This window comes from Terrapene carolina, unplaced genomic scaffold (genome assembly GCF_002925995.2).
Source record: "Terrapene carolina triunguis isolate 2854851 unplaced genomic scaffold, T_m_triunguis-2.0 Scaffold132, whole genome shotgun sequence".
Taxonomy (NCBI): Eukaryota; Metazoa; Chordata; order Testudines; family Emydidae; genus Terrapene; species Terrapene triunguis.
In genome coordinates, this window is record NW_020664483.1 from 10,293,557 (window position 1) to 10,310,677 (window position 17,121).

General features: G+C 45.7%; 1 protein-coding gene across 1 annotated transcript in view; it reads left to right on the forward strand.

Annotated features, from left to right (window-relative positions):
* Window positions 1-11,013: 11,013 nt before the first annotated feature.
* SPTLC3 (serine palmitoyltransferase long chain base subunit 3) overlaps window positions 11,014-17,121 on the forward strand; it is a 125,174-nt gene continuing 119,066 nt past the window's right edge. Inside the window, exon 1 of the mRNA XM_026653225.1 lies at window positions 11,014-11,124. Within this exon, the coding sequence (XP_026509010.1) occupies window positions 11,014-11,124 (111 nt within the window). The remainder of the gene's footprint in view (window positions 11,125-17,121) is intronic.

Here is a 17,121-nt window from a genome sequence, read left to right on the forward strand (position 1 = left end):
CCGGATGATCTAGCTGGGTATATGGTAGTTGCCAGAGCTCAGTGATGGGGTGGGAGTAGAGTTTGTGGGTATACAAGATGCATGTGGGTCAAAACTAAAATGGTACATTCCTTTGCACCGCTAGCCCACAAAATCTGGGCCCGTCCTGTTGGCAGGTGAGCGAGAGGGAAATCAGATATAAAGAGGAGACTGATAATAAAGCAATACTGGTGAAACTCAGGCAGAGAGTGTGAAAATTCAAGTCCCTGCCTGCTTTGCAGTATTTCCCAACGAGCTGCCCCTAGGCCACCCACTAAAGGGGAAAAAATGAGAGAGAAGTCATGAGGAGTATGAAACATGAGAGCTGGTACCTGTGCTAGGTTAACTAAGGTAATATTACTTGGGGACAAGGGGAGCTTTTTATTCTGTTGCAGCTGAGCACACAAATTCAAAATCTCCTATTTTCTCTGTGAGATCCTTCCTTTATGCACCACTGCTGTGACCTGCCATAAAAGGATGACATCATGCCTGCTCCTTGCTGAATGTGCCTGGGAACAGGTTAATAGTGTCCCACTCCTTTGATAAAAATCAGCATATCTGCCTAAGCTGCTGCTGTTTGAAGTAGCAGGAAGTTCTGGGGCCCAGTGGGGAATATAGTCAAATTCTTGCTCCACCCCAGCTGGATCTGTTTGAGCTGCAGATAATTGTATTGAACACTGCAGATTTTCCCAGTAGATTGGCAGGAATGAATTAGCTAAATGTGGCTCCCAGAGGAAATTCGTTGCAGTTCAACAGCCCACAATCACATTTCCACCTGCATAGTGTTAGCAGCCTCTTCTACCCCCTTGCACTTCGCATAGTCCTTTACCCCTCTTCAAAGCAGGTGCAAAACACGACTGTTCTGGCGTGGCTGCAGCTGTAATCTCGCCTCTACTGGATGTTTAGGGGGTGAGCACATGCCAAAAACATGCAGCTCTGCCAAGTGGCACTCAGTGGGCAGGGCCGGCTCCAGCATTTCTGCCGCCCCAAGCAAAAAAAAAAAAAAGCCGCGATCGGCGGGGCAGTACAGCGGCAGGTCCTTTGCTCCTAGAGGGAGTGAGGGACCTGCCGCCCCCGAATTGCCTCAGGTGCCGCCCCTCTCCCTTGGCCGCCCCAAGCACCTGCTTGTTCAGCTGGTGCCTGGAGCCGGCCCTGTCAGTGGGCGTGACAGACATGTTTAGAGGACTCTGCTCGTCATGTATCCGGCAGGGACTGAGTGGGCGTTTTCCTGCAATTGCTCCACCCAGTCATTAGCATTTGCTGTGGCTCCAGATATGAAAAGAAGTCTCTCTCTCTCTGTCTCTTTCTTCTCAGCTGCCCGCCATTCCCCCTGCTGGGTCCCAGTCAGCATAGACAGAGCAGATGGTGTGGGACAGGGAAGGAGGCAGAAGCTTCCCAACAGCTCTCTGCCAGCAGGACAGGTGGGGGATGGGGACAGGGACTGAATTGGGGGGGGGGGAGGGGATGAAGCTAGGGGGTTAGAATATGGATAGCAGCATGGAGAGAAGAATGAAGCTCCCCACATCTCACACACCCCCAAAATAGCCTCCCTCTCTGCTGCTTCAGCCTTCCCCCTCCATAGCAGTCCCTTCCCCCAAACTTATTCTGGTAACCCCCAGGTCCTACCTCCAACTATCCTTTGCACCCCTAAGCTGATTTCCCTCCACCACTGAGGGGTGCAAGGATTAATGGCCTGCCTCACCCTGCCCCCACTACTGGGGGACACCGTGTGAGTTGCGAGGAGATTCACTGAGAGGCAGTTGTGTAAGCTGCGCTGAGGCAGGCAGTATTGATGCATAGTGCAGCCACTGCATTAGAGAAAGCCCAGTGGGTCATTGGGTATTGAGATGGAGGTAGGGTTGCCAACCCTCTCAGTTTCGGGCTCAATCCCCCAGAGGCTACTGCAGCCAAACCGGGAGATTTTAGGCCACTAAAAGTCTGGCGGCGCAGTGGGGTTAAGGCAGGCTGCCTGCCTGCCCTGGCCCCACGCTGCTCCCAGAAGCAGACAGCACATCCCTGCAGCCCTTGGGGTGGGGGGGAAGGGTCTCCACATGCTGCCTGCGCCCCGACCACCAACTCCGCAGCTCCCATTGGCTGGGAACTGCAACCAATGGGAGCTGCAGGGGCAGTGTCTGCAGGCAAGGGCAGCGCACAGAGACTCCTGCCCTGCGTACCTCAGGCAGCTCCTGATTGGTGGTGCAGCGGGGCTAACGCAAGCTCTACCCCCGCAGCTCCCATTGGCCGCAGTTCAATGGAGCTGCGCAGTTGGCGCTTGGGGCATGGGCAGCATGCGGAGACCCCTGCCCCTGCCAGGGGCCACAGGGATGTGCTGCCCGCTTCCAGGAATGGCGCGGGGCTGGGGCCAAAGTAGGCAGGGAGCCTGCCTTAACCCTGCTGCGCCGCTCACCAGGAACCACCTGAGGTAAGCACCGCCCGGCTGGAGCCTGCACTTCACACCCCAGCCCCCTCCCCCAGCCTGGAGTCCCCTCCAGCACCCAAACTCCCTCCCAGAGCTTGTACCCCGCACCCACTCCTACACCCCACCCCTCTGCCCCAGGCTTAGCCCAGAGCCCCTCCCATACTCCAAACCCCTTGCCCCCAGCCCAGAAACTGCACCCCAACCCCCTGCCCCAGCCAGGTGAAAGTGAGTGAGGGTGTGGGAAAGTGAGCGATGGAGGGACGGGGGTGGGACCTCGGAGAAGAGGAAGGACAGGGGGCGGGGCAAGGGTGTTTGGGTTTGTGTGATTAGACAGTTGGCAACCCTAGATAGAGGGCCAAATTTTCCACAGTGCTGCCCTCCCATGGCCCACCAACCTGGGTCCTTCAGGAGCAATGCTGCCAATGGCTCTCCCACCACACCTGCCCCCTTCTCTGAGGGCAGCTCTTTGGTCACCTTTCTGGTAACGTTGCAAGATTCTTATGCTAGGTCCTTCCTCACTGGCCCACCTCAGACAGACAGGCTCACGCCTGGCATTTTGTGAGGCATCGGAGAGCTTAAAGTCCTTTTTCCAATATGTCATCCTGCAAGGACTGTGGGACTACAGTGTGAGCGCCATAGGTAAGCAGACTGCAGTTTCAGAGAGTACCCCAACATTTCACAAAAGTAACAAACGGCCTGTTGGCCTGCTGATAAGTTACTAGGCCAATCATGTCTTGTAGATTTGGTTACGGTTTGCAGCTGTGTACCAACGTTAGTGGCTATTTAATCAGTTCTAATTTCTGTCATAAGCTAGCAAGCCACTCAGAATGGTACCTGCATGCTATGGCTAGCCAGCTGGCATGGGCAATTACTGCTTCTTAAACTAATTGTGATTATTACCCTGTCTGTCCCCTGTATATTTGCTTTGTTGCATCTACCCATTGCCTCTTGTCATGCTAAAACATTAAGATTTCTGGGTCAGGGACCGTTTTTGTTATGTGTGTGCCTATCAACTAATACAATGGGGCCCAGTTCCCTGACTGAGGCCTCTAAGCAGTTCTGCAGTATAAACAATAAATAATAACCGCATGTGATTTGATAGCAGGCCACACCTCTGGGGAATTTGAATGGCCAAGTGAGGGATATTCAGCAACTGATTTAAACCTCATCCAATGCATGAGCAACTTCTGATATTTAAGTGGGGGGAGGGATAGCTCAGTGGTTTAAGCATTGACCTGCTAAATCCAGGGTTGTGAGTTTAATCCTTGAGGGCCCCAGTTGGGGCAAAAATCTGTCTGGGGATTGGTCCTGCTTTGAGCAGGGGGTTGGACTAGATGACCTTCTGACCCTGATATTCTATGAAATAAGTGGTAGCTTGAGCTTGATTCTCCCTTTTGTGGCAGCAATTTGACACCAGTGTATCTCCAATGAAACCAGTCTAAAACTGGATTAGTGCAGAATGAAGCCAACTGTCCAGGTCTTTACTGGTTGTTAATAGTGTGACTGGTTTGCATCTGATCAAAGTTTGAAATTGTCAGGACCCTACAACTATCTTGTGATCTGCTAGTGTGCCCAAATGTCTATCACACAGAGGAACAGCATCGTTTCCAATACACAAAAAATGCCCTTCTCCAAAAAGGTAGTGGCCCTCACTCTCCCACCTTTATCATCACATGCCCTGAGCACTGTAACATACGTTCTTCTCCACTTATATTTAGACCAGCAGCGTGATTGCAAATGGGAATCTAGGGAAGTGCTAGTTCCACTCAGGCTCCTCCACAGGCTTATCAAAGTGAAAATCTTACGGAAGGTTTAACTTTTTGTTTTGTTTTTTTCTTATCTTGGTTCAATATGAGTCAGCATGTGGCAATGATACAGGATCACAGAAAAAGTAACTTTCTTCTAATGCCTAACAGAAAACTTTACTAAAACAAATCCCTAAAACTAGTTTGTCTGTCTGCTTCACGATAGAGCTTCTCCCTAATAATAACACCACCTAACTCTTATAAGTTATATGGATCTCAAAGCACTTTATAATGGAGTTAAAGTTTTGTTATCCCCATTTCACAGATCGGGAAACTGAGGGACCAGAGTAGGGGTGGGGGAAAGTGGTTTGCCCAAAGTCAGCCAGGAGTCTAGTGGCCGAGTTAAGAATGGAACCCAAGTCCCTGGAGTTGCACAGCTCTATTTACTAGGCCATGCTTCTATCTTCCTGCCTGCCTTTCTGCTACGAATTACAGTACACACATCCTCACAATTGTGATTTGTGTCTATATACAAAATAGTTCATGCTTGGCAGATGACCATCTTCTTCCCTTGTCAGCAGCCTCGCTCCTGCAATCACTTACGCATGTGCTTAACTTTACTACTGTACCGTGAGTGCTATTCATACTAGTAAAGATAAGAATGTGTGTAAGGGTAAAACAAAAGCAAAACAAAAAACTCTGCAGCAGCTAGTCACAGAGCCTGGGTCAACTGACTAGACTCATGCTGCGGGGCTAAACATAACAGTGTCGTGGTTTGGGTTTGGGTTTGGGCTGGAGCCTGGGCTCCAAGACCCTCTCCGCTCACCGGGTTTCAGAGCCCAGATTCCAGCCCGAGCCCAACATGTCTACGTTGCTATCTTGAATCCCAGCTGACTTGGGCTCTTGTCACTGCTCTGGGTCTTTTTTTTTGCTGTGTAGACATGCCCGTAGTGTTTGCAGGACTGGGTCCCCAGATTGTGACCAGGTCATTAATCCTGCTATATTGCATTGTAGATTAGTATCCATTGGCAGTGCATATGTGACCAGTCTACCAAGTCCTTTATCCCATTTCTCTGTGTAGTGGGCCATTTCAGAGGGTTTTGCCCCAGGTGATGGTGGTGTTGCTAGTGCATATCTTCTGGGCACTATATCCCCTGCTCAGGAAGTGTTGAGGCAGGACAGTCATCCAGATTTTTTTTTCATAGATTCATATGGTGATAGATTTCAAGGTCAGAAGGGACCATTGTGATCATCTAGTGTGACTCCTGTATAACTCAGGCCATAGAACTTCCCCAGGATAATTCCTAGAGCAGATCTAGAAAAACATCCAATCTTGATTTAAAAATTGTCTAAGATGGAGAATCCAGTTGTTCCAATAGTTAATTGGCCTACTTTTTTACAGTGAGGTTTTATTTACCATCTGAATTTGTCTAGCTTCAACTTCCAGCCATTGGATCATGTTATATATCTCTCTGCCAGACTGAAGAGACCATTATTAATTATTTGCCATGTAGGCACTTATACACTGTAATCAAGTCACTCCTTAACCTTCTCTGTGTTAAGTTAAATAGACTGAACACTTTGAGTCTATCACCATAAGGCAGGTTTTCTAATCCTCTAATCAGTCATGGGGCTCTTCTCTGAACCCTCTCCAATTTATCAACATCCTTCATGAATTGTTGACACCAGAACTGGAGACAGTATTCCTGCAAAAGTCACACCAGTGCCAAATACAGAGGTTAAATAACCTCTCTACTCCTACTCAAGATTCCTCTATTTATGCATCCCAGGTTCACATTAGCTCTTTTGGCCACAGCATCACACTGGGAGCTCATGTTCAGCTGATTATCCACCCCAACCCCCAAATCTTTTTCAGAGTCGCTGCTTCCCAGGATAGAGTCCCCCCACAGGTGCCGATTTTCCAAAGTGCTGGGGGGGTACTCAACCCCCGGCTCTGCCCCAGGTCCTGCCCCCACTCCACTCCTTCCCCCATGGCCACACTACGCCTCTTCCCACCCCGCTTCACCCCCGCCCCACCTCTTCCCGCCCAGTTCCACCCCCTCCTCTGAGCGTGCCGCATCCTCACTCTTCTCCCTCCATCCCAGGCTCCTGCATGCCGCAAAACAGCTGATTGCGGTGGGCCGGAAGCACGGGGAGGGAAGGGGAGGCGCTGATCTGTGGGGCATGCCGGCAGGCGGGAGGCACTGGGGGGTGGGGAGGAGCTGATAGGGGGGCTGCCCACCCACCATTTTTCCCCATGAGTGCTCCAGCCCCAGAGCACCCACAGAATCAGTGCCTATGGAGTCCCCAATCCAGTAAGTGTGGCCTACATTCTTTGTTCCTAGCTGTATACATTTACATTTAGCTCTATTAAAATGCATATTGTTTGCTTTTGCCCAGTTTGCCAAACAATCCAAATCGCTCTGAATCAGTGACCTGTCCTCTTCATTATTTATCACTTCCCACAATTTTTGTGTCACCTGCAAACTTTAAGTGATGATTTTATGTTTTATTCCAAGTCATTGATAAAAATGTTAAATAGCATAGGGCCAAGACCTAGTCCCTCTAGTACCCCCACTGGAAATAGTCCTGCTTGATGACAATTCTCCATTTACAGTTAAATTTTGAAACCTATCAGTTAGCCAGTTTTTAATCCATTTAATGTGTGCCATGTTCATTTTACACCATTCTAGTTTTTTTAATCAAAAAGTTGTGTGGTACCAAGTCAAAACCCTTAAAGAAGTCTATTATATCAACACTATTATCTTTATCAACCAAGCTTGTAATATCATCAAAAAAGATATTTAGTTAGTTTGATAGGACCTAGTTTCCATAAGCCCATGATGACTTGCATTAATTACTTTACCTTTTTTAAATTCTGTATTAGTCGAGTCCCAGATCAGCTGCTCCAATATCTTGCCCAGGATCAATGTCAGGCTGACAGGCCTATAATTACTCAGACTGTCCCATTTACTCTTTTTAAAAATTGGCACAACATTAGCTTTTTTCCACTCTTCGTGAACTTTCCCAGTGCTCCAAGACTTATTGAAAATCAATGTTAAGAGTTCAGCAAGCTCCTCAGCCAACACTTTTAAAACTCTTGGATGCAAGTTATCTGGACTTGCTAATTTAAAAATGTCTAACTTTAGTAGCATCTGTTTAACATCTTCCAGAGATACTAGTGGAATGGAACGATTGTTAGCATGATGAGACTATATCATCTGTTCTTCCCCAAACACAGAACAGAAATATTTATTGAACAGTCTGCCTTTTCTCAGAATTATTCACTGGTGCAAACACAGTTAGGAAGCGTAATAGACGTGACTGCACAAGCATGATCGATACATGATTTTGTTGCGGAAAAAACCTTCAACATGGATTCCACCATGTATGTTGTAACCAGGTAACATTGACCTGAACAGAGTTGCATCGGGGATGAATTTGTCTATAATATAGACAGCCCTCAAAAGATACCTGTTTTGTGAACTCCAAATTTTATGTTTTGTTTGAGTCTGAGAGGGTGGGTTGAGAGGATAGGGTTTAGCCTGGGCAGGATGGCCTTTCTCTCGTGCCTTTTTAAAATTGTTAGGTAAGATGATTATACTCATGCTGTCTTTTAATTTCATATTGATTGTTCATGAGCTCAGAGAGATGTTGATAGACACATTGGAAAGTAAAAATACTATAGGGAGCGTGTTTATTTTTTTACTCACTTGAGAAGCCACAGGCAATCTAGGGCCCATTTTGAGGCCCCCCAAATGGGTAACAAATAGGGACTAGGCCCAGGTCCTCAGAGGTTGATTTGAATAGAAGTTAGGAGCCTAAACACCTTTGAGGGTCTGGGCCCTACAGCTCAGGACTAAAGGTGGAGTTTAGATCTCAAGGGTAGATTCATCCCTCCCATGGGGAAGGGATGAGAGAGAGAATGAGCCACATGTGGCAGATGTTAATCATGTCACTTAATACCCTACATCTGAGAAACTACAGTGAGGAGGGGAGAATAAGATCCTTTATAGAGTAGACTAGCATATACAAACTCAGGTATACTAGAATCACTGGCTTTCTGCTACTAAGATGTGTCCAAAGATGGTACAGTTTCTTACCATAGGGTGGTCAGTCAGTCTCAAAGAGCACAAAGCATTTTTTCCAGGAGACTGGGGTTCACTGAGAAACCATAGGAATAAGTCCAATATGGAGAATGCTCAGCACGCCTTTCTTTTAGGTAGGTGTGCTAGGTACAGAAAGAACAGATATAATTCATTCTTGTCATCCTTAATTTTGTAAGGATTCTATTAGTGATGCAAGAAAACCACAGGATACCACTAACTATTACTGGGCATTCACCCCACCTATTTCCTGGCTGTTCTTACCTGGATCTTTTCCCCAAGTCCCAATCACTTACTATAACTGATTATTAGCCTATTACTGCACACTAACAATAACTAACCCATCATGCAGTCACCCTGCTGATTGGCTTAATGGAGTCTATCAGAGACTGTGATTCATACAAAAATAAGACAGTGTTGTCTAGTAGGCTGAGCAAGAGTCAAAGGCCAGAAACTCCTGAATTCTAATCCTAACACTGACTCCTGTGTGATTACATTTTCCAGTTTTTAATAACCCTTGTCATTGTTTTGGTATCTCCATAACTGTGAGTGGTTCTGTTGCCTTCAGCAAAGGCTGTTACCATCTTACTGATACTGAGGATGTAGGTCAAAGGTTACTTACAAAGGAAGACAAAATCAGGCATCAAGCTTGTGTAGAAGTGGATTTGTTGGATTGGTGGCATGGTTTGTTGTTTGTTTTGCTGCTTTCTGATAAATTAAAGGCCTGGAAGGGTTTTTATCTTTGTACAGCTCTTGAATACCCTGGAAGACAATTGGACAATTGGAGAAGTAAGGGGATTCTGACGTACCAAGGAAGTAAAACCTGCTTCATTGAAGAGGGAAATTACAAAATTTAGGAATTTACAAAAACCAAACAACAATTTAAGACTCTTGGGAGAAAAATTTTCTTTGTAAACAATTCAACACCCATCCCTATCAATCAACTCAAAGCTAGAAAAACTCTAAATGCACATTTCTGAGTCCTCCAACACTCAACAAATAAGGGAAGATATAAATTGACATTCCTGAAACTTCTAAAGGAAAAAACACCTTTCAGGCCTTACATACATATTTTGAAGAAACAAAAGAGGTTTCAGCCCCTTTAAATCATTTTCCGTTGCAAGTCATGAAGAAGAGAGAGAGAGGAAATACAGTTTAATATTTCAGTACATGACCCCGGCAACAGATTTCAGAATTGGCAAAAATTTGTTATACTCCAGATTTTAAATCTAGTTAATTCAACATTTAAATACTGATAATGCAGTTTATGATAACTTGAAAGTTTCCTGTATTTGCTTTGGAGTCAAATAGTGAGTTTCACTTTCTGCATTGTAACCTATAGTTCGCTGTCAAGAGACCAGCTTTCTTTTCCACTGTTTCTTTTATTTAAACACTTCACATATTTTTACCGATTAAAGCCTCAACCCTACTTTTCTTTGAAATGTAGATTATATAGACGTTTTCCTTTAATCAGAAAAATTAGTTGTAGTTTTAGTTATTAGAACATAGATACTCTAAAGATCTCCACTTCCTATAATCAAATAGATAAGCGATCTCAAATAGGAAAAAGCATCCTGAAAATCTGTTTGTCTGTAAAATCTACAGGGCCCTGATTCTGCAAAGACACATGCTTGACATTAAGCACGAGTGTTTCCTTTAAAGTCAAAGGGCCCCAATCCTACAAGCATGCACATAAGTAGACCCATTTACTACTTACATGCATAAATGTTTTGGGGCTTAAGTTTAAAAATAAGACCCACTCAAACCTACCTGTAACAAATTTTTTAACATGTCTCATCATTTGAATTGCATAGCAATCTGTTTAATCCTATTGTTAACAAAGCGAAAGCAATTGAGACCTATGCTAACACTGCAGCATAATAATGGGCTGTACCAGAAAGATCTCACCAAATGGAAGTTTTTCCTGAGTAAAGACTATGGACTTGTATCAGGATATCTTGGTAAAGAAGATATTTTAAAAAAGTATTCTGCTGAAGGTGGAATGGAAGTGCTACATTCTAATAACGGCCCGAATATGCAAACACTTTGCATATGCTTATCTTTACTAATGTAAGTAGTCCCCTTGTTAGCATAAGAGTTTACAGACTCGAGGCCAAAGAAATCTGTGCTAATTTTGGCTACTGGGCCTATTTCAATACTAATGGTGGCTGACATCAAGATTTGCATAAGTTTAAAATATATAGTCTTACTGCCTTCTTATTATTATTTTTAAATTTTTAAATTTTAAATTTTAAACTTTCAACCTTTTACTCCACAAAGCAGGATAATCTATCACTTCTCTGAGTGTTATCAAGGGACTAAAGTTTGGTACTGGGAAATATTTAGGAGGCAGTGTATCTTTAAGTGTCTCCACCTTGGAATCCACCCACTTCTTTCTAGCTGCAATAATCTTGTTGACTCACTCACATAGGTGCTGTGTTACCGGCATGAGCTGTACACTTCGTAGTTTTTAAAAGCCGACCTGTTACCATGTACTTGCCATTCTACCTCACTGGGGCTGAAGCTGTATAAAGGTAACAGTTTGGTTTTAGTTTTTAAGATCTTGCAAAAAGATAGTCCCTCCTCTCTTCCTGGAAAAGCCAGACAGACCAGTTGGATACCTTTCAGGCCTCACTCAGAACTTTATTTGTTCATCCCTCTGCCTTTTTAAAGTAGAAAGACCTGAGACACTCTTAAGAACTGAGAATCTTATTGATTTAAACAAATGGCTAATCCCAATGCTGTCAGCAATGGACATCTACATTGTCATCAGAAACGGAATAACCTCTTAAAAAGTGGAATCTATAAGAAAAATGGAATTGCTAAAGAAATTCAGGTAAGATTTAACTAATCACTTATTGAATTGCTTCTGAAATCGTTTAGATTAACAGTTACAAATGTATTTAATAAGCTAGCTTTGTAATAATCTGTCTTCATTTTTCATTTAATGGATGGTACAGTATTGGCTTTTTCTGTTAAGTTTTACCCACATGGGACCTGATCCTGCTTTCTTTGCATCACTGGCTTAAGTCAGTGACTGTTATGGGTGCTCAAGGAATATAGAGTGGAGCCCTTGATCTAACTAGACTTTGGTATTTCATATCAGAAATAGAGAAACAACACACACTTTAAAGTTGTGGTTCCCTAAAGCTTTCCTACTCAAGGTGCTGATACTGGTTTCAAAACGTGTTTTAACCTCTTAGAAAGTTTGTGTGAAGTGTTTTTATTATGATTTGACACTGCACACGTGTGACTTGGAAATAAGGAAGGAAAAATGAGGAAGGAGAGAGGTTTTTGTTGTTGTTTGTAGTTTGATTTTCCTGGTGATTATGCTGTTGTGTGCCTTGCACTGTGTCTGGTTTACCAAGGCATGCTTAACAGGCTTAACAATTGATCTTTTTTTATTTACATTAATTTTACAGTGTTCGTAGTACTTAAAAATCAGATTAATCTGCAGCCCATTCTTTCAAGGTGTTGGCGTGTGATGTGCCTTTTTTGAAACCACAGCCTTTCATTTGCATGAATGCCTCACTACAGCTAATGAGAGGTGCATGGTTTTTCCCCTATGGTACATCAAAACCACAGGTGTTCTCTTGTTAAACAGGTTGTATGGACTACATTTTAAAAGATGTATGTAGGTGAAGCCTATCATCATCATCAGAAATGTGTTGGATCTTCAAACCAAAGTTGTGCTGGCTTGGAGACTATATTGATGGCTACATAATTTTTGAGCTAAAGTTTCAGTTGGGAATAGAAAAAGTTTAAGAGATAAATTTTGTGCTTTGGGAAGCGGAGCAGTAAGCAACACTATCTTGTGCCTGAGTGCTTACCTGACATATTTTTTCTACTTTGGCCTATGCCTAAAGCTTTAGGCAATGACTATAGCTCTTTGAATTGCCAGGCTTAGATGCATTAAAATCAAGAAACTTCTGTCTTAAGTCTTTTCATAATGAGAAGCTCGCGCATTTACCACCCTCATTAAGGCGGGTAAGAACACACCAAATGTAAAAGTTAGTGGGTGCTGGCCCCAGGAGTCTCCAGTGTGAGTGGCTCTTGGCTGCTGGCCCAACTCCATTGTGGAAGGGAAAAAAACTTGTGCAATGACAGGGAAAACCATGTCTTAGGATTTGCTCCTATAAACCAAATGTGAAATTCTGTGGCATCAGTTTAAAAACTTAAAAATATTTCCATTTGTAATGTATGAAATCTATACTTTTAGCATTGGTAGCAAATTCTTAGGCATGCATCTCACCCTCCAGAAATAGTTTAGCGGCTGGACAAAGAATGAGAAATTTGTTACAGTAGCAAATTCAGAGGTGTGAAAAGCTTTGCCACCTATTAATAAATAGGAATATAGCCAGAAAAAGAGAATAGCGTGTGTTTGGGGATGAGCGGTAAGAAAACAATGACTGGAGCATGGGGGGGTGGTTACTTGATGCACCTGTAAAAGTTGGGAATTATTACCCTTAGACAGCAAATCGGTGGAGGAAAGGGGGGGTATTAATCAATCATTTTGCTGTTGAGGGGATTTGGAGGGTGCAGGGTGTTTTATTGGGTGGATTCAGTTGATGGAAGGCTGCAGCTGGTTCTGCCTTTTGGTTTCCGTGGTCTCCTGCTTCGTGTGCGGTTGGATCTCACAGTTGCTGCAGCCCTCGGGCCTTGTCCTGGGACAACATGGCCCACCCACCGCACGAATGCCTCATTGTCCTGCTTCCGATGAATCTGCCCCTTCCCTGATGGGGTAGGGCACCCGTCTACAAATGACCAATCAGGTAGATCGCTGAGGCACTCATAGCCTTCCAAGCTGGGGTCAAGTCCCTGTTGGATTTTCCGTTGCTCCACTGCTTGGTTGGCGACTCCTCAGTGAATGTGTCCAGGGGCTGCTGCCAGTCGAGGTGCCAGCTTCAGGAGCTTAAGGGCTGGCACTGTTGTTCTGAAAGAGTCAGTGTTCTAATACGTAGTACTTTCCAACTACGTATCTCAAAACGGTTATAGGGGGGAAATATCATTCTCCCCAATTTAAAGATGGAGAAACGGATGCACGGAGAGATTAAGTGGCTCACTGAAGGTCACAGTGAGTCAGTGCAGATCTGGTCTGAGAATCCAAGACTATGTCTATGCTGCCCGCCATTCGGACTGCAGGGGTGTAAATAGCAGTAAAGGGTGTAAATAGCCATAAAGGGTGTAAACCCCCTGGGAGGATGCTGCGGACATGAACTACAAGGTTCCTAGTTCCCATTAATGTAAGTCCTTTTTGAAAAGCATTAAATGAACACAAACCAAGAATACGAACTAGGAACCTTTGAGTTCAGGCCTGCAGTATCCACGGGGGGTGAGGGAATGGTTTACATCACAGCACTTCGGTGCACACTGCTGTTTATGCCCTCATAGCCCAAACTGCAGGGCAGTGTAGACAAGCCGCAGGTCTCCTAAATTCCAGTCCCATGCCCTATTATTATCTGTCTGCCCTATTCAGAATACGATGCTGCTTCTCTCATTGAACTACATTGCCTGCTACAAACACAGATTGAAGGAGGAGGGGACAAGAACAGACAGGAGAGCTGTGTACAACAGGAATCTTGTTCCTGATAGGAATCTACCTTTTCATGTCTGGTCTGTCTCTTCCTCCCAGCTAACCCTGCCTCTGTTTTATCATGTTTTCCAATTCTTTGCCATCCAGATAGGGTGACAAGATGTCCCGATTTTATAGGGAAAGTCCCGATTTTTGGGTCTTTTTCTTATATAGGCTCCTATTACTCTCCACCCCAGTCCCATTTTTTCACATTTGCTGTCTGGTCACCCTACATCCAGACATGTAGTGGATGCTGATGCTTCTCTGTCTCTGGTACTCGTCTGGCCTCCATCACTATAGCACTTTACAATCCTTGATGTATTTATCATCACAGCTGCCTTGTGACATAGGGAGACTCCATTATCCCCATGTTACCGATGGGAAATGGAGGCACAGGGAAATTAAGTGGTCAGACAGGAAGCCTGTGGCAGAGCAGGAATTGAACCCAGGTCTGCCATAATTCAGGCTGGTGTTCTAATCACTGAACCTTTTCCCCCACTTATCCTTGCACTTCACCCTGACCCCACTTTTCTGCCCATTCATTACTGATGAGTAAGTCACTTGCATGGGGAGTATCCCACTGGGACAGACTACCTGGGTGATGTAGTTGATAAAACTGGGTCTGACACTGATCTCTGTGTGGCTCGAAAGCGTCTCTCGCTCTCACCAACAAAAGTTGGTCCAATAAAAGATATTACCTCACCCACCTTGTCTCTCTAATATGCGGGGACCAAGTTGGCTACAACACTGCAAACAGTTTATTAGATGGCATTTTGCCTTTTCTGACAAATAGACTGACTTCTGTCAGCATTCTTTACCTGCGGTGATAGCCAGAGATATAGCATAACATATAATTAATATCAGCAACAAGAAAATGATAGGTTAATCGTTCTCTGGGGGCTGTCTAGGTCCCTATCAAATTAGACTTTAGCCATCACTTAATCAAAATAGTAATTAAAATCTTGCTGCCTTTAACAGCATGCTGGCTGTAAATGTGCAGTGAAGATTAAAGTCCAGTTTTATAGGGATGTAGGCAGCTGTCAAACAACCTTTCTCCTTTCATTTTGTGTGTGTCTGCTTGCACTGGTGAGCTGCAGAAGAATGAATGATTGTTTCTTTGTTAGAGGCACATCTGATCTAAAGAACTATACAGAAGCACTTCATAGATTTTTTAAAAATCATTTTCACTCTGCTGCTGTTTAGTATTAGTGATGCGGCATAGGACAGCAAAACACAAGTAGGAGTGAACGAGGAAGAGGAAAAACTGGGTAGTAGGAGGGAAGTCTACATTTTCTTCCACTGGCCAAACAGATGTCTCCTGGAGTTCCTTGTGGAGAATGTGTGTTTGCACAAATCATTTGCAGAAAGAGTCCACACCAGAAATCCTTGCATTTTGTGACAGGTTTGGGAGGGAAAATGTGGGAGGGAGATTTTAATCAGGGCCGGCTCCAGGCACCAGCCCACCAAGCATGTGCTTGGGGCGGCGCCTGGAGGGGAGCGGTGCAGCGGGGCCCCGCCCGGGCTCGCCGCCCTTCCCCCGGCGCTCCGGCCGGTCGGGGAGAGCGGGGCCCCGCCCGGGCTCGCCGCCCTTCCCCCGGCGCTCCGGCCGGTCGGGGAGAGCGGGGCCCCGCCCGGGCTCTCCGCCCTGCTCCCGGCACTCTGGCCGCCGGGGGCTCTCCGCCCTGCTCCTGGTGCTCTGGCCGCCGGGGAGAACGGAGAGCCCCGGCCGGGCTCTCTGCCCTCCTCCCGGCGCTCCGACCGGTCGGGGATTGCGGGCCCACGGCGGGGCTCGGCGCCCTCCCCTGCCGCGCTGGGGGGGGGGGGCGTGGGGGGCTTTTTTGCCTAGGGCGGCAAAAAAGCCAGAGCCGGCCCTGATTTTAATAATTTGATTAGAACGGGTAGCAGGAATGAAAGGAGCAGAGGCAACAGAAGTCAAAGAATTCCTCACTTGGTTATACTTCAGTCCTGTCAAAGAGACAGAGCTTCCAATGAGACCCTTCAGAGCAGCTGGATTGTGAAGTGGGGAGTTTGCACCCCAGGACAAACTCACTGTGTGTACTCCTGTATCTGCAGCTCAGAGACCTGCAGGACACCCTGTGCCCAAACAATTTCCTCGCACCATTGGCCATACTAGGAGTCCACAGGCAACAATGTCAGGTGACATCTGAATATTAGAAGTAGGCTGGCGTAGAGGAGGATCTTACTACTGCTGCATTTGACTACTGTGTGACTCAAGCAGTAGAGCAATTTTGAACACACAGATGGAGGGCAAGGAGACCCTCCTGCACAGCCACATGCCCATGAGACTCCCAACATTTGCTTTGACCTCTTCAGCTAGATCCTCCCCTTTGCCTTCCCAATAGCAGACTTTGACACATGCTCTTAGTTTCCTCCTTCCCGCTCCACGTATCCTTCCATTCTTTCCCCTCCGCTTAGTGAGGAGCAAGTTTTTCCTCAGTAATGAGATCTCGGAGCATTTTTCTCAACACAAACATTGAAAGATCTGCAGCCCCTTCAGCCAGCCTCAAGCTGTGCTTTGTTCCCTCGGGGAGGTTCTGGCTGGGGAGCAGTTTTCCGGCCTCTGAAGGAAGCCAGAAGGTGGTGACACATGGTATGCAGAGTTCTACCCCACACAGTGGCGCTGGAATGAGCAGTGGTGGGGATGCGGGAGTAATAATATCAACCGAATGCACGGCCTCCGTCATGTACAGGTTTGTTCAATGGCTTTCAGCATCCCCACTAGAAGAACTGTTCTAGTGCCCCAGGCCACACATCCATCTCTATAATCACAAGTAGCCATATAGAATTTCTACCTAAACACCCCTCTCCAGGCCAGAAAGTCAACCGCCTGTACCTGGTCAGTGAGGCTGCATAGGATATGTGGTACTGGTGTGCAGATGAGCTCACCGCCGTACGCTGCTAACAGAATCCAATTTTAAAAGCATGGAATGGGAGGGGTGGGACGAAACTGGTACTGGAACAAAGGATACGACGAGGATCAGTAGGGGTCATGGAGATGGCAGCCAGCCAACAGGAGCAGCGTGCAGCCTCTGTTAAATTGTCAGTTTAGCAATGATAGGTGTGGGAGTATTTTTCCATTGACTCCCATCCTGTAACCTAGATAGTTTGTGTGACACGTAAGCAGACATTTTCCCCAAACCACGACATACTTCATTTCTCAGGAACATCTGCAAACACGTGGAAGGTGGTAAGATGATAGGGAACAGCCAGCATGGATTTGTAAAGAACAAATCATGTCAA